Source organism: Castor canadensis, chromosome 13 (genome assembly GCF_047511655.1).
Source record: "Castor canadensis chromosome 13, mCasCan1.hap1v2, whole genome shotgun sequence".
Taxonomy (NCBI): Eukaryota; Metazoa; Chordata; class Mammalia; order Rodentia; family Castoridae; genus Castor; species Castor canadensis.
The window spans coordinates 14,860,848-14,879,210 of NC_133398.1; the positions used below are offsets into that span (position 1 = coordinate 14,860,848).

The 18,363-nt window shown below is 41.4% G+C and overlaps 1 protein-coding gene across 10 annotated transcripts in view; it reads left to right on the forward strand.

Moving 5' to 3' along the window:
* The first annotated feature begins 8,456 nt into the window (after window positions 1-8,456).
* The window catches only part of Cdk5rap2 (CDK5 regulatory subunit associated protein 2), a 215,737-nt gene continuing 205,830 nt past the window's right edge, over window positions 8,457-18,363 (forward strand). For all 10 annotated transcript variants that reach the window (XM_074051141.1, XM_074051145.1, XM_074051151.1 and 7 more), the window contains exon 1: window positions 8,457-8,712. In XM_074051141.1, coding sequence (XP_073907242.1) covers window positions 8,654-8,712 — 59 coding nt within the window. In that variant the 5' untranslated portion in view covers window positions 8,457-8,653. The remainder of the gene's footprint in view (window positions 8,713-18,363) is intronic.

Sequence of the window (18,363 nt, forward strand, 5' to 3'; positions counted from 1 at the left end):
AAAGGTAGATCCTGCTTCCCATAGAAGCCAGACACAAGGGTGGACACCGAATGACCCCAGCTACATGAAACTGGAGGAAACACAAACCTACAGAAAGCATGACAGTAATTTGTTGAGGTAGAAGGGAGAAAGACTTCAACTGGATCCTTTAGGGACATTTTAGGATGAGGAAAATGTTTTATAACTGTGCTAATACCGTGGTCACTAGCCTATTGTTATGGCTATTTAAATTTAAATGAGCTAAAAAAAATAGCCATGTTCCCATGGTCCAGTTATCAACATGTGGCTAATGGGTACTCTCTTGGATACCACAAATTTAGAACAGTTCTGTCTTCCTAGAAAATTCTAGTGTGGAGCACAGTTGTATATCTTAATTGTGGAAATGGCTACATGGGTGTGTATGTTTGCCCAAACTCAGTGTGTGCATTTTATTGTATGTAAATTCTATCAATAAAATTGATTTAAAGTAAAATCGTAGTCTCAAGGAGCTCACAGTATGGTAGGAGAGATAGCCAAATTAACAGTCAATTAAGGAGCAAAGTGTCACAATGACAATAAACTGGATGTGGTGGCATATGTTTGTAATCCCAAGACTGGGAAGGCTGAGACAGAAGGATCTCAAATTCCAAGCCAACCTGTACTAAATAGTGAGACCATCTCAAAAAGAAGAAGGAGAAGGAAGAGGAGGAAAAAGAGGAGGAAGAAAAGGAGAAAAAAAAAGAAGGTCAGGGTGATTTGGGAGTCTGGAAATGGGGCATCTACCAGACTGGGTCCCAAAACTTTCTTTTAAATTGTGGTTGGGGGTTGGGAGTGTAGCTCAGTAGTAGAGCACAGGCTTAGTATATGTGAGGCCCTAGCTTCAGCCCCTAGCACCAAACAAACAAAAAAACCTGGTTGGAAGGACTCTAGGAATTAGTCAGGGAAGGGGAAGGAAAGGTATGCTAGACTGTAAGAACTACTTGCACACACTATTCCTCCGGTGAGTTAGAAAAGGCATCCTTTCTTTGCAGTAAACTCATGGCTTGTCAAGCAGAGCAGCGTAAACTGAACTTTAGTCTCCACTCTGCCTTTGGCTCCATGTAGTCGTTCGGGGTCAAACCTGTGCAGTGTACCTGGAGCTGTGCCAGACAGAGAAGAGGGCATATGTCAAGGCAAAGAAGCCTGGAGATCACCCTTTGGGGAAGGAAGTACTGCAGTCTTCTGGAGGCCCTGACCTATTCTTTGATGTGAATTCACTGCATGCTAGAGAGAAGCAAAATTTACCACCCCTGCTTCAACTCCTAAATCTTTAGGTGCTTTCTTTAATCTGTTCAGATAATTGATTAATTCAATTATCCTTTGCCTAGAGCTATTATGTTTTACATATTCAAATGTATGGCTAGGGATGATGTTTGGAAGGCTCTCTGGCATTTTAGGACAGTTCTTCCAGTAGCCTTTGGCTCTCTTATAGCCCTCTCTGGGCTTAGATGCCCAGAGCATTGGCTGTGGTACTGAGCATCAATTTAGGCAGCAAGTTCTTGGCTTGCAATGTGTCCATGCCTTCTGTAAGTTTCAAAAAGTTCAGGAGTGTCACCTTTTGGGAATCAGGAAATTGAAGTCTAAGTTCTTTTCTCTGTCTTTTGTCACTGTGTCACTTTGGGAAAATTGGTTTATGTCTCGGAACCTCAATTTCCTTACTCATAAAAGAATAACAAGCAACTTGTAACTGTTGTGAGGGAGCCTCAGGAGATAAATAATAAGTGTTACATGCCAGTGTGAAATGTGGCCAGTGTCGAGGGTTCTTGCCTTCACAGGCCAGAGAATGGGCTCGTGAGGCAGCTGATTGATTTGTGAGACAAGGCTGGTACACAAAGTAGAATTTATTAGAGAGAAAGGGAAGGCTACAGCTAGAGCAGTGCAGCAGAGCCTGGAAACCGGTGGCTCCCTGCTTAGGTGAAGGCCGGGGCTCTTTTATGGACGCTTTAACTCTGGGTTAGGGTAAGGGTTAGGTGGGTTTTTTTCATTGGCGGTGGATTCGCACGCATGTGGGCTCTCTTCGATGAACTAGTCTGTTTGCCACTTATTCGGGAAACCAACCTTGAGAGCATTCTCTTTATCATCCCTGTGGCAGATGTATGAGACCATGTATCTCCTCAGGGTGCAGGAATGCAGATTTATAACTCCTTCTCAGGGTACAGGGCTCACGGTGCTCTCCATGGGGGATGGGATACTCACCCATCTGTCCTTTAAGTTCCCAGACCCAACATAAGACACCAACTTTGTAAAAAGTGTGCACCAAATAGGGTTATTATTTTATGTCTATGGGCTTCGAAAAGGGAGACTGTAATGTATGTATGTTGCATGTAGGTTTCTTTCCTGCTTTTCCAGGGCATAAATCTTAACTGATAATCTTTCCCCAACTCCTTGATCAGACTGACTCAATCTTTTCTCTGTGTACCCATGGAATCTTGTTTTTATCATATCCACAAAGTATTTAAAATGTTTCACTCTGCTTTATAATTACTGATGTACACTTAAACCAGCTTCTTCAGGGCAGGGATCCCAGGAATTCAGTGAAAGGCACTGTGCCTCAGCAATTAAGAACATGGGCTTTAGAATGAAATTCAGGTTCAAATCCCAGCTCTACTACTTAGCTGCTTATATGGTGTCAGGGAGAAAACCTTTTTCTCTACCCTCTTAGGTATGGGGGGGGGGTTCGATGAATTAAACTAGCAAAAGACAGATTAACAGAAGAAAAGGCATACAATGTTTATTAATAGTTATGTGCACAGGAGTTCACAGAAAAGAAATAAAACTCAAAGAAATGGTTAAATTTAGGGGCTTATATGCTGCTTTGACAAAAGCAAGGGGGTTTGGACTTTAGGGGATGATACATCCTGGGGAAGTGACTAGGGATCTCATGGGGGATACTAATGGAGAGGGTGACATCTTCACAAATGGACATAGATACCTTGCTTGTAGGCAGAAAAAGCAAAGGCAGAGAATTCCTCCTGTATCTTGCTTATTCTCAGTTGTCTTCAGCTCAAAATAATCTTTATGCCAAAGCAGCGTATTTAAGATGGCATGTTCTGCTCTCTTTCAATGGCCAGGCAAATTCTTCTCCTCTCTGAACTTCAGTTTTATAAACTATAAAATGGAACATAATTATGCCTTATTTCACGAGGTTATTGTGGGAATTGAATGTACTTAGTACAGTGCCCAGCACATAACAAGAGTTCAATACATGTAGCTAATCCAGCTATTTACGGAACATCAGAACTGACGAGGCTTAACGTGAACTAACGTTTTCAGTATGCAGAAAATAGGCCCAGAAAGTTGAACTGGCAATTTGAAGGTCATATTGTATTGATTGTATATTATTCTTCTCAGCCCAATAATCTACATTCTACTCTCTTGATATTAAGTATTTTTTATGCTCCTCATCTTTTAATTTTCTTTATAATTACCACATAATAATTGTATATACTTATGATAGTTCAACACATGTGTGCCATGTGTACCGATCAAATCAGGGAAATTAGCATTTCCAGCTCCTTATTTCTTTAAGTTTGGTGTCTTTGAACTCCTCTCTTTTAGTTCTTTTCAAATTTATAATAGATTACCATGAATTACACTCATCCTCTTCTCACATTGAGAAAAAGTCAGGCTTGGAGTGAATGTGACTGACTAGCATTGGACATCTACCACATGCATAGTCTTGGGCTAGATGTGGGGGCAACACCACTGGCTTGATGACCAGCATTGAAGAAGACTGGGGTACTAATTGGTAGCAGCCCCTAACATGGACTGCTGCTATTGAGGGTTGGTTAGGAACAGTTCTTGACAGGAAGAGAGTAAATTGGTGTTCTGGAAATACTGGTGTTCTTGGGACCAGACAGACCTGGGTTTGAATGTTGACAGAGCCATGTGTTAGAAGAGCAACTTGGCCAAATCTAGGACAATTTGAGCAACAAGGTAAATAATAATAGTAATGAATTATAATACAGAAAATAAAACAAATACCCACAAGTCCATACTGATGTAAATAAATTGAATAAATGCTTAATTGGGGAAGAAGAGAAAGCTCTTCCTTATACTAGAACTATATAAAATATTTATATATAGTAGATTTGTGTTTATATATAGTAGATATTTAATATATTTATATTTTTATAACATATTTATATATAGTAGATATTTTTATATAGTAGATATATAAATATTTATATATAGTATAGTAGAACTATATATAAATAGTTCATAATATAGAAGGACTGATAAAAATAGAAAATTACCCATTGGCAAACACCACTATAATAATGATTGTTTTGGCAAGAATTATCCAAGGATGATAAAATTAGTGAGTGAAAGTATGAAAAACAGAATACATAGTATGAAATATCTCACTACAAGATTCTTATTAATTACAAAAGAAAAATGTAATTTTATTATAGAGAAACTTGGCATAAAACACCTTGGCCAGGAGATCAGAGTTTATGACATCGATCAATGAGATGTATCAATGTCATGTGCCTCCAATCTGCACCCTGAGAAGGGCATAGCATCATTTTTACAGTGTTTGATCATGTGCATAGCCTGAATTTAATCAGGAAGAAACATCACAGGAGCATAAATTAAGGGTCATTCAATCAAATACTTGGCTTGAACATTTAGCAAGTGCCAATTCCATGAAAGACAAAGACAGAACTGTCAGCAGTTGGAGGAGAGGAAGGAGATGTGACAACTAAAGGCAATGTGGAATCCTGGATTGATCCCAGACCAGTAAAAGGAAATCAATGAGAAAACTGATTAAATTCAAAAGTGATCTGTAGGAAATAGTATGGTATTGGTATAACTTATTTTTGACAACTGTGGTAAGGTTGTGTAAGATGTTAATATTTTTGGAAGCTAATCCCAGCTACTCAGGAGGCAGAGATCAGGAGGATTGTGTTTTGAGGCCACCTCAGGCAAAAAGTTAGTGAGACCCTCATCTTAACAAAGCAAACCAGGCATTGTGGTGCACAGTTGTCATCCCAGGCAAAAAGCAAGACCTTTTGTGAAAAGTAACCTAAGTCCAAAGGGCTGGAGGCATGGCTCAAGTGGTACAGTGCTTGCCTAGCAAGCCCACAGCCCCGGGTTCAAACACCAGTGCAGCCAAAACAATTTCTTAGGAAGCTGGATTAGGGTTATATGAGGAATTATTTGTACTATTTCTTGTTTGTTTTAAGTCAGGGTCTCACTACGTAGCCCAGGCTGGCCTCAAACTCATGATCCTCCTGCCTCAACCTTTCAAGCTAAGATTACAGGTGTGTGACTCATGTCCAGCCTCTTTGTACTATTTTTGTAACTGTTATTCTGCGTATGAAATTATTTCTAAATGAAAAGCTAAGAAAAAAGGAGAGAAAGAAATGTGGTCCTTGGTAAACCTTTTCCCTGCCTCCATATCCTAGTTTCCTTGTTTAGTCAGCTTCTGCCCATGGGTCTGACTTCCCACTTAGATTTCTGAAGGACTGTTTGTTTGTCTGAGTAAATGTACAATCCCAGGATGGGCAGGGTCCCCGGCCTCTTCTCCCTTCTCTCAGTTGATGAATGCTTACTAAATGTGAAGTAATGTTATATTTTACTTAACAGTGGTGGTTCAACTCCTGGATACTATATGTAGGTTTCAGCAGGAGCCCTTTAAAAGAGCTGTAATGAGCTGGGCACCAGTGGCTTATGCCTGTAATCCTAACTATTCAGGAGGCAGAAATCAGGAAGATTGCAGTTCAGAGCCAGCCTTGGCAAGTAGTTCACCAGACCTATCTCAAAAAAACCCATCACAAAAAAGGGCTGATGGAGTGCCTGTCACTGTGAGAAAATACCAGTGATAATCAACTTATAAGGAGGAAATGTTTGGCTCATGGTTTCAGTCCATGGTTACTGGGCCTGATATGGGAGCAAGTGGTGGAGGAGCTGCTGACCTCAGGGCAACCAGAAGAGAGAGAGAGAGAGAGAGAGAGAGAGAGAGAGAGAGAGAGAGAGAGAGATGGGACTCGGGTCCTAATATTCAAGAGCAAGCAGCCAGTGGCCCAGCTTTCTCTTGAAGGTTCCTTATCTCTTAAAGGTTCCTCTATCTCTCAACAGCACCATGGGATGGGAACCAAATCTTTGACACATGAGTCTTTCAAGTCACTTCAGATTCAAACTACAGCATTTCCCATCCTAGGATGAGGAGTCAGGACAATGTACTTTACATGGTCACAAGGAGAAATGGAATGTTATAAGTGGCAAGGTGAATGTATTGATCTTTAAAAAGTTATTGCTGTTAGGAATGGCAGTTCAACTGTCTTGAGCTACTAAAACTTCAGAAGAGTTCCACCCAAATGAAAAACATCTGGATGCAAGCAACTTCCAGCCATTCAGTGTGACCTTGTTCAAGAAAAAAAAATAATGCCAGCTTTGTGGATGGATGGCTGTTGTCAAGGATATGCGTCCAGATAGTCCAAACAGCTGGTGGCAGTGATGTCATATCCAGGCTTGGCAGGAAGAAAAAACAGAGTGAGACAGACAAGGCAAAGGCCTCTCTGTCCCTAACCATGAAACCAGTGCTATAGCAGGAAAACAACTTCCTAAATAGACTTTCTTTTGTGCAATTGAGTCTATTTTCAGTTTCCAGATTCACTAAGGGTTTAGCACATAGTTTAGAAACATAGTTTTGCTGATTAATCCCAATTAGAACATCTTATAGGTTCTTTCTTCTTTATAGTTTCCGAAGTATCTAATTAGATAAAGTCACTATATGAGCTTGACATTGTCCACTCCATTTTATACATGGGAAGAGACTGGTTAACAGAACAAGTTGAAGTGGTAATCCAGGCATCCAGACTTCCAATTCTGCAATCATACTGCCCACACAAAGGTTCACTACTTAGCCACCTTGAAGCAGTTACCTAAAGAGTACAAACTGGTGAATAAATCACTTAAACACTATATTTTGTGGATGTGGACCTCATATCTTAATACTGAATTCTAAGGTGGAGAGAACCAAACAAGTGAGGAAGATGAGCTGTATAAAACAGTAAAGGCATTGGAATTCTGTGGGAGTAGATTTAAATCCCAACTATGACACTTTCCAGCTTGGGAACAAAGAGAGAATGAATATGGAGATGTATGAAATTACTGTTGACAGAGTTCCTCAAGCTATCTTAGGCCATCCTCACAAAGACCTTGCAGGACAGGTACTAGCCCCATTTCCAGATTGATTGAATCCTTCATTTGTTTAACATTTACTTTTTTATTTTTATTTTTTGGTGGTTCTGGGGTTTGAACTCAGGGCCTCACGCTTGCTAAGCAGTCGCTCTACCTCTGAGCCACTCTGCCAGCCCTAACATGTACTTTCAAACATCCATTGGGTAGCAGGCACAGTGCTAGGCATAGAGGATAGAGCAGTGAATAGTTCAGGAGACAGTCCCTGCCCTCATGGAGCTTCCAGTCCAGTTCAAAAGGAAGATCTTAAAAAACACAGAAATATATAGTTGCAAAATGGGTTAAATGCTACCAAGGAAAAATACGGGTTGCTTAGAATACCAAAAGCTACTTGATTTAGATTAGCACATTAGAGAAGATTTCTTTTGGAAAGTAATTGTCCAATTAGTTGAAGAATGAGGAAACTGAGGCTGACGGGGACTTGTTCATGTTTACAGGGCAGTCATCTACAGGTAGATGCCCATACATCTTTTCAGGTAACTTTCATCTCAAGAACCTGTAGAGGAAGATGCAACACTGAGATCCTGAGGGGAAGTTGATTGCAAGGCTAAAATGATCCAGGTGTTTGGTGATGTCCTGTGTTTTAGGAAAGACAACCTTTGTCATAAAGTTCAGATCTAGTTTGTGGGATCTCGAATATGGCTCCAGTTGACAGTGAACTTACTGTGTATTACTTTGGCTCAGTCATTTCTGCTGTCTGGGCCTCAGTTTGCCAGTAGCAGGTGCATTTGAGTACTGACGGTAACAAATGATCACTAAGTGAGAGGGTGCAGTGGGGGTGTGGATCGCAGCTTGGATCACAGGGACGAGCTGTCAAACCGTGTGAATTATTGTTTGCATTGGGATTCCACAGGTAGGATTTTTCTACAAGAAGGCAGAACCCGATTATCTGAGCTTCAACTCAAGGCGGAGGCCTTTTGAGTGCATAGATCCCAAATGGTGGAGGTCATTATTTTAAGAAGCAAACACCGGGTTAGGATGTGGCGGTGAGGATTTGTAGCTCCATCTCCCGCTTAAATTAACCGACCAAGGTCAGTCTTTACCCTTAACAAAAATGGCGCTCACCCTAGCATCGGCCTGAATGCCCTCACAAAACATGGCAGCTAGCCTTTCTTTCCTTACTTTTGCAGGCCCAAGCGCAAAGGCTCTGCCCTTAGTTAAGATGGCGCCCACGCACGCTTCCCTGCCCGTGCTCTGGCCTCCGCAGGTCGGCTTCACTGCGCGCGCCTGGGTGACCCCGCCTCGCTTCCGTAGGAAGAAGCGCCAGGAAAGATGGCGGCCGCTGCGGTTTGAATTCCAGCGGCGCCGCCAGAGTCCGAACAAGAGCTGGATTGGTGGGGGCGGGACCTGCCGAACCCGGCGGTTGCAAAGTTAGGGGAACCAGTGGCGCACTGCCACAGACATCAATGCCACCATCACCTCCGTGCCCATGATGGACTCGGTGTTGGAAGAGGACGTCACCCTCCCTGGGACGCTCAGCGGCTGCAGGTGGGGCCAGGGTTTTGGGGGTTCGCGGTAACTGGGCCACGGTGCCCACTGATGGGGGTTCTCCCTAACGCGGCCTTGGAGTTTGCTCTTAAGAGTGCTTGGCCAGGGGCAATGTTTGGGGTGGATTCCTTCTGGGAGGGTCTCTGCGAGGGAGGGGGCACCTGCTGATACTGACTGGGGTCCGGAGTTGTGATCTCCAGCATACTCGAACCTAGTATTGTGGCACATACTTTTGAAGAGGGTAGGGGCTTTCTGAAAGAGTGGGACGAGGGATGGGGGCCGCTTGGAGTATGCCACGAGTGGAGGCTTGCTGGGGATAGGGACTTTGAGGGCTCCAGGTTACTCATTCTGGTTTGGGTGTTTGCATTCATTATAGTTGTTAAGTAGAGACTTTGCTTATGGGGGTCACAGAATGGACTCCCAGGACACGGGCAGTGGAGTGCAGTGGTTAATAGTCTTTCTTAGAGGTGGTTGAATTGGATTGAAATCCAGCCCTGTAAATTTACCCCCTGGGTGAACTTGGTAAAGTGACTTGACCTGCTTTCCCACCTGTAAAATGGGAAATGTAGTGTCAACCCAATAGAAATGGAAGAGAATTTAAAAAAGCAGTGTCTGCCCAGCAATTCACTAGGTGAGAGTAGTTTTTCAGCACTTAGTGCTGAAAAAAATACTATTTTATAATAGTATATTTTATGATTGTCATTGTTATTATTACTACAGGTTGAGTATACCCTATCCAAAATGCTTGGAAACAAAAAATGTTTGGATTTTGGATTATTTTGAAGTTTTGGAATATTTGTATATTTATATATATAAAATGATACATCTTGGAGATAAGATCCGAGTCTAAAACATAAAATTCATTTATGTTTCATATATACCTTATATACATAGTCTGAAGGTAATTTAACACAATATTTGTAATGGGCCTTCCTTTTAACTTTGACCCATCATATGAGGTCAGGTGTGGAATTTTCCACTTGTGACTGTTATGTTGGTATTGAAAAAGTTTTGGATTTTGGAACAGTTTGGATTTTTGAATTTCCAGATTAGGGATGTTCAACCTGTAATATCAGGGAATGGTGGCTGAGCGGGGCTGCTCAATGGACCTGCCCCAGGTGATGGCTATAGTCCTCATTGCTTGTGAGGCCAGGGTCTCCCTTTGGTAGGTTTGACAGGGCCCTAGACTGCTCCAGGCTGGGTTCTTTTGGTTGTCCTGGGTTTCTAGTTGGACTGTGTGCAGAAAGAAGAGGAGGAGAGCCCTGACTTAGAACCTGTGGTGTTGGTCCAGTTCTGTAAGGGACAGGTGCTGCTTTCAGCCAGCAGATCCTAATGGAAAGGTTACCATGTTGTTTATTGTGCAAACAAGAATGCTTTCAAGAGTGAAATGGATACAATTGATATTTGTGCCTGGATAGCAAGCTTGCACAATCAATGTCCTCTCTGGCAAACTTGGGAATTTGTTACTCTGTCTGTTGAGAACCTACTAGGTATCAGACACAGAGCAAGGCCCTTTGCACCCCCTATCTAGTTGGATCATGTGGAGTTCTCCTGTCCCTTTCTGTGTTTTACTGCCATTGCTTCTCATCTGGATTGGCTTGTCTTCCTCCTTACCCTCTAACAGCCCTTTATATTAAAGGTTGAAAGTTTCTTTTAACATCACATCTGTCTTTACAGTTTGCTGCTTTATGTTTTAATGCTTCTTATTGCCGATAGATAAAGTCCACTATCATTCCCACAGACAGTTCCTTCTATCTCAGCGACAGTTGGTCGCTTTGGGACACTTGGGCTTTGGGACTGAGATCTAGCTGGGTTCAATCCCAGTTCTGCCATTAAATGACCTTGTGATCACAGGCAAGCCACTTAAAATTGGCGAGCCTCAGTTGTTATCATCTGTAAAGTGGGTTGATTTAAAGCCCAGGGATGACATAAGAATTAAAATGACTCCAAAAGGGTTTAGCTCAGTGTCTGACTTAGCAGATCTGCAAATAGCTTTTGCCTTCTCTCCCTGCCTTTTCTGGACCCAGGTGCTTCATGCAATCCTGCTAACTGATCTCTTAGCTACTTAGACCCTTGGTACTCCTTGCCACCCTCAGGATGAAGTTCTGTAGTACAACTTCTGCGGCCCTTCATTATCTGGCCCATCTGCCTCTCCAGCCTCTCCAGCCTCTTCCTAATTTCCCAGCCTTGTCTTTTCCCTAAGCCCTCCGCCTTCTGCCTGGTGCCAAGCTCTGCGTTAGGGGTGATCTTGCCATGTTGTTTCTTACTGCCAGGCCTGTGTGCTTGCTGTTCCTGCTGATGGGATTGCCCACTGGCTTTTGCCTTATTAACATCTATTATTTTCCATCTCTCAATTCAGGTGGCACTGCCAGGAAACCTTCGCTGACATTCCCTATCCTCACCTGGGCCCTTTATACTGTTCCAGCCACCTTCACTTGTCTCTGACCTTATCCTAGCCCTTGTTGTCCTCACTGAATTTCATTGACTAGCACTGTCTGATAGAAATACAATGTAAGATCTATTTTTTTGGTGGTGGGGGGTATGATGCTGGGGATTATTGAATCCAGGACCTTCCACATGCTCGGCAGGTGTTCTGCCACTGAGCGAGAGCCCCAGCTGAAACAGGTGAATTTAATAATGTTTTATTTAGCCTAATACTTTCATTATAACTTATAATTAATAGAAAAACTTATTGATGAGATATTTTATATTCTTTTTTAATCACACTAAGTCTTTGTCATCTGGTATGAATTTCACACTTACAGCACTTCTCCACTTGGACAAATCATTTTCAAGTCCGTGTGGCTCCTGTTTGGATACTGCAGGTGATGGCTGATAGCTTAACTGTCACCCAGATTAGATGGGGACCACTTGAGAACAGGGACTGCATTTTGTTCATCATTGTAACTTCATTTCCTAGCGTGGTGTCTGGCACATCATAGGAACTCAGTGAGAGTTAAGTCATTGAATAAACAATGAGCATTTGAGGTGATGGTATTTTCCTCTTGTCACAGGTGGGTCTACTGAGGCTCAGACAGGTGAAGTGAATAGTCTGTGGCCACACAAAAAGTACATAGTCAAGTCAGGGCTTACATCCAAGCTTACTGTGTTCTGTCTTCTGACAAATTATGTGAACAAGTTTGGACAGAGAGGGCTGGGAAGGTCTTACAGAGCCCTTCAAGAGTGGCAAAGCATCCTGAGAGAGACAGAGCCTCCCTTAGGAACAGAGCGATCCTGGAGGTGAGACCACGCCCCTTTGCTCTGATATACTGCTTTCTGAGCACCTTCTGCTTGCTAATTTCCAAATCGATGAAATAAAAGAGGAAATTAAAAAGTTCCTGGAAGTCAATGAAAATGAAAACACAACCTACCGGACGGAACCTATGGGACACAGCTAAGGCAGTCCTGAGAGGAAAGTTTATAGCCATGAGTGCATATATTAAAAAGACTGAAAGATCCCAAATCAATGACCTAATGATACATCTCAAACTCCTAGAAAAACAAGAACAAGCAAATCCCAAAACAAATAGGAGAGAAATAATAAAAATAAGAGCTGAAATCAACGAAATAGAAACCAAAAAAACCATACAAAGAATTAATGAAACAAAAAGTTGGTTCTTTGAAAAAATAAACAAGATCGATAGACCCCTGGCAAACCTGACTAAAATGAGGAGAGAAAAAAAACCCAAATTAGTAGAATTAGGAATGCAAAAGGGGAGATAACAACAAGCACCATGGAAGTCCAGGAAATCATCAGAGACTACTTTGAGAAACTTTATTCAAATAAATTTGAAAATTTTAATGAAATGGACAGATTTCTAGATACATATGATCATCCAAAACTGAACCAAGAGGAAATTAATCACCTGAATAGATCTATAACACAAAATGAAATTGAAGCAGCAATCAAGAGTCTTCCCCAAAAAGAAAAGTCCAGGACCTGATGGATTCTCTGCTGAATTCTATCAGACCTTTAAAGAAGAACTGATACCAACCCTCCTTAAACTGTTCCAAGAAATAGAAAGGGAAGGAAAACTGCCAAACATTTTATGAAGCCAGTATTACACTTATCCCAAAACCAGGCAAAGACACCTCCAAAAAGGAGAACTATAGGCCAATCTCCTTAATGAACATTGACACAAAAATCCTCAACAAAATAATGGCAAACCGAATTCAACAACACATCAAAAAGATTATTCACCACGACCAAGTAGGCTTCATCCCAGGGATGCAGGGGTGGTTCAACATACGAAAATCAATAAATGTAATAAACCACATTAACAGAAGCAAAGACAAAAACCACTTGATCATCTCAATAGATGCAGAAAAAGCCTTTGATAAGATCCAACATCATTTGATGATAAAAGCTCTAAGAAAACTAGGCCATTTACAATAGCCTCAAAAAAAATCAAATACCTAGGTGTAAACCTAGCAAAAGATGTGAAAGACCTCTACAAGGAAAACTATACACTTCTGAAGAAAGAGATTGAGGAAGACTATAGAAAAGTGGAGAGATCTCCTATGCTCATGGATTGGTAGAATCAACATAGTAAAAATGTTGATACTCCCCAAAGTAATCTACATGTTTAATGCAATTCCCATCAAAATTCCAATGACATTCATTAAAGAGATTGAAAAATCTACTGTTAAATTTATATGGAAACACAAGAGGCCATGAATAGCCAAGGCAATACTCAGTCAAAAGAACAATGCAGGAGGTATCACAATACCTGACTTCAAACTATATTACAAAGCAATAACAATAAAAACAGCATGGTACTGGCACAAAAACAGACATGAAGGCCAGTGGAACAGAATAGAGGACCCAGATATGAAGCCACGCAAGTATAACCAGCTTGTCTTTGACAAAGGAGCTAAAAATATATGATGGAGAAATAGCAGCCTCTTCAACAAAAACTGCTGGGAAAACTGGTTAGCAGTCTGCAAAAAACTGAAACTAGATCCATGTTTATCACCCTATACCAAGATTAACTCAAAATGGATCAAGGATCTTAATATCAGACCCCAAACTCTAAAGTTGTTACAGGAAAGAGTAGGAAATACTCTGGAATTAGTAGGTATAGGTAAGAACTTTCTCAACGGGACCCCAGCAGCACAGCAACTAAGAGATAGCATAGATAAATGGGACCTCATAAAGCTAAAAAGCTTCTGCTCATCAAAAGAAATGGTCTCTAAACTGAAGAGAACACCCACAGAGTGGGAGAAAATATTTGCCAACTATATGTCAGACAAAGGACTGATTACCAGAATATATAGGGAACTTAAAAAACTAAATTCTCCCAAAACTAATGAACCAATAAAGAAATGGGCAAGTGAACTAAACAGAACTTTCTCAAAAGAAGAAATTCAAATGGCCAAAAAACACATGAAAAAATGCTCACCATCTCTAGCAATAAAGGAAATGCAAATTAAAACCACACTAAGATTCCACCTCACCCCTGTTAGAATAGCCATCATCAGCAACACCACCACCAACAGGTGTTGGTGAGGATTCAGGGAAAAAGGAACCCTCTTACACTGTTGGTGGGAATGTAAACTAGTACAACCACTCTGGAAAAAAATTTGGAGGCTACTTAAAAAGCTAGACATCGATCTACCATTTGATCCAGCAATACCACTCTTGGGGATATACCCAAAAGACTGTGACACAGGTTACTCCAGAGGCACCTGCACACCCATGTTTATTGTGGCACTATTCACAATAGCCAAGTTATGGAAACAGCCAAGATGCCCCAGCACTGACGAATGGATTAAGAAAATGTGGTATCTATACACAATGGAATTTTATGCAGCCATGAAGAAGAACGAAATGTTATCATTCGCTGGTAAGTGGATGGAATTGGAGAACATCATTCTGAGTGAGGTTAGCCTGGCCCAAAAGACCAAAAATCGTACGTTCTCTCTCATATGTGGACATTAGATCAAGGGCAAACACAACAAGGGGATTGGACTTTGAGCACATGATAAAAGTAAGAGCACACAAGGGAGGGGTGAGGATAGGTAAGACACCTAAAAAACTAGCTAGCATTTGTTGCCCTTAAAGCAGAGAAACTAAAGCAGATACCTTAAAAGCAACTGAGGCCAATAGGAAAAGGGGACCAGGAACTAGAGAAAAGGTTAGATCAAAAAGAATTAACCTAGAAGGTAACACACATGCACAGGAAATCAGTGTGAGTCAATGCCCTGTATAGCTATCCTTATCTCAACCAGCAAAAACCCTTGTTCCTTTCTATTATTGCTTATACTCTCTCTACAACAAAATTAGAAATAAGGGCAAAATAGTTTCTGCTGGGTATTGGGGTGGGGGGGAGAGGGAGGGGGTGGAGTGGGTGGTAAGGGAGGGGGTGGGGGCAGGGGGAGAAATGACCCAAGCCTTGTATGCACATATGAATAATAAAAGAAAAAAAAAAGAAAAGAGAATAAGGATGAAAAAAAAAAGCAATTCAGTTTCAAGTCTAAGTGTCTGAGTCACTTATACACATGGTGTTTTGGGTTTTTGCTTATTTTCTTAGGTCACAGTGACTTATTTCTGAGGTTTCCTTTTTTGATAGCAGGCGGTCTGTGTTTCACCTTCCTTCCAGTGAGCCTGGGAAACTTTGACATCTGGGTTGATTAGTGTTGACTCTCCTAAACCATCCACCTCAGAAAGCCATGGTCCCAGAACACCAAGCCAAGGGTGCCTGTCAGGCTTCAGTGGAGTATGGCCCATGGAATCATAACTGCTCCAGCCAGAAATATACTTGTGTTTTTTCTGGCCTAACATACAGAAAATGAAGCGTTAATTACCTTCCCATTGTAATTGTGTTGATTTACTCAGAATGCATTCCAAAATCAGTTTCTCTCTTCAAGTTGCAGTTGAATTTAGAACTTTATGGAGAGATCTAAAAGAGAAGAAAGTATCATTTTATATTCCCTAGGCTGTATAACTTAAGGGGTATATTTTCTTAACCAAGTATGAATACTTCTTAGATACAGATTTGTTCCTCTCATGTAAAATATCTTGTTTTACCAATCCGTTTGAGGAAAGAGGTTCTGCTCGTTTATAGCAGAAATGTGACTTTTATCGCTTTTATTTGAATAAGAGATTTGAAAATTGAATTATGTAAATATTTTGGTATATCTGCTATTATCTTGTGGAGTTTATTAAACTATTTAAAAAGAATGAAAAGGAAGTCCTGTGCCCATTAGCAGTCATTCCCTATTCCTCCACTCCCTTGCTCCCCCACGTTATCCCTTTTTTCTGCTTTTTCTCTGTAGATTTATCTATTCTGGACATTTCACATGAATGGTGTCTTACACTGTTGGCTGTTTTGTGAGGTTCGTCCATATTTAGCATGTGTCAGTACTTCATTCTGGCCAAATAATGTTCCAGTGTGCTCACATACTACATTTTGTTCATTCATGTTGGTGGACATTTGGGTTAGTTCTGTTTTTGTTTATTATGAGTAACGTTGCTGAGACCACATATTTCTGTACACTTTGTGTGGACATAATTTTTTCACCTCTCTTGGATACCACCTAGAAGTAGAATTTTGGGGTCATATGGTAAGTTTAACATTTTGAGGAACCTCCCACCAGCAGGATTTGAACGTTCTAGGTTCCTTCACATCTGCATCAACACTTGTTGTTGTCTCTTTTTTAACTGTAGCCATCCTTGGAGGTGACATGTCATCTCAAAAAGTTGTGAAACTGATTTATATTTCTGCAATGACTAATGATATTAAATATCTTTCCATCTGCTTATTAATTATGTTTTCTTTGATGAAATGTCTGTTCAAGTCCTTTGTCCAGTTTGAAAAAATGTGAATATATTTTGATTCTGCAATTCTGCTTTTTGTTATCTGCCCTGGAGAAATCCTCATACATGTGCACAGCGGGACCATGGAAAGGTGTTGGTTCAACGTTGTTTGTAAGAGAAAAAATGGAGAACAGGTTGGGTTTCTGTCAGTAGGGGGTTGGGTAAATACACATCCTTTCAAGAGTATCTTTTAGACTTGTTGTGACCCACTGTAGGTTATGAAATTCAACATAGTAGGTTACAGTCGAATTTAAAAAAGTAGAGCAGAATAGAAAATATTTAAGAATTAAGGGATTCTGTTATGGATCATGGTCAGTAAAGATTGAGAAACACTGTGGTAGAATGATTTGTAGCAGTTAAAAACATTGAAGCAGATTCGTTCCAAACATCTTTAGGAAATTTTTTTTTTTGTACTAGAGATTGAACTCAAGGCCCCAGTCCTAGGACCCATATTTAGTGTTTAGTAGTGTTGTAGAATAGGATGTGTGGTTTGATTGCATTTGTCTTAATTTTAAGCCAGAAAATAAAACTATGTGTCTGTATATAAGTGCATAGAGAAAGGTCTGGAAGGACACAGTGTTCCTGAGGTCAGTGGTTACCTCTTAGAGGGGACCGTGATGGGAGTGAGGGGTCATCCAGGAGAGTTTTCAGTGTATCTGTCGTTTTTGTCTCTAAGAATGAGTAACATAGTGGTAGAGCACTTGCTTAGCAAGCAAAAGGGTCTGCGTTCAGCCCCAATACTGCAAGGAACAAAAATAGAAATGGTTAGGTGACAAACATGTACTTGATGGTGTGATTATTTTCTGATTGTAATGTCCAGCTTGGATAACACTGTCAGTGAAACCCTTGGTTCTCCTTGGGTCTCGTGTGAAAGGATAGTTGTTGCCAGCAAATACAAGCCCGGAAAGAGATGGCTCCTCTGGAGCAGCAGTAGAGCAAGACAGGATGATGAGGCCGTGAAGCCCGAGGGCGAGGGGCTGTTCATGCACCCAGCAGATAGTCACCGCTGGGCTGAGTGCTGGGAGTCTTTCACCCATGCTCATTAGGTCCTCTCACCACCTCCTTGAGGACTGGGAGGACAGCGCGGAGGCAGCAGGGTGGTGAGAATGTGCAGAGAGTGTGATTTGAAATCAGCCAAGCATGGGTTTCCAGCTTTAGTTTTCTGGGCCTCTGTTTTCTCATTAAAAAGAAATTGACTGTGGGAGGATTAAGTGGGAGGCTGTCTTGTCCCGAGTAGGGTACCTGCATAGACTGGATGCCCCTGGCAACATAGGTGTCTTATGACTAGGCTTTGTTTTGCATGTGAGGACATTGGCACGCCACCATGTGCCACATTCACATGGGGATTTTGGTGGCCCAGACCTAGAAATGGACACTGGGAGCCTGGGTTTTTGTTCCAACTTTGCCACTAACACTTTGTGATTTTGAGCAAATTGAGTTCCTACTCCTTCCTGGGCCTCAGTCTTCCCGTCTGTATGATGATAAAATCATATCTAAGCTTTCGTTTGATTACATTGTTTTTATTTCCAGTGGCTCTCCCCAAGGCCCCAACCTTAATTCTAAGGCCCAGAGTGAGTGATCAGATGGAAAGATGAGGTGCTTGGGGCTGGAGGTACAGATGCCAGAGATACATAGAATTTTGAAAGTGGATACGTTAAGCCCATGCAGGAATTTGGCAACCTTAGGGTTTGTCTGTGGGAAGTTGTTTATGACCAAAAATTTTGCCTTTGTCTGCCAGGTAGTTTTCATGGTGATTGACCTTGGTTTGAGTTACTGATGGGCCATTTCAGCCCATGGGAGTTAATGGAATGGCTGTGCTGAAGAGAACCCAG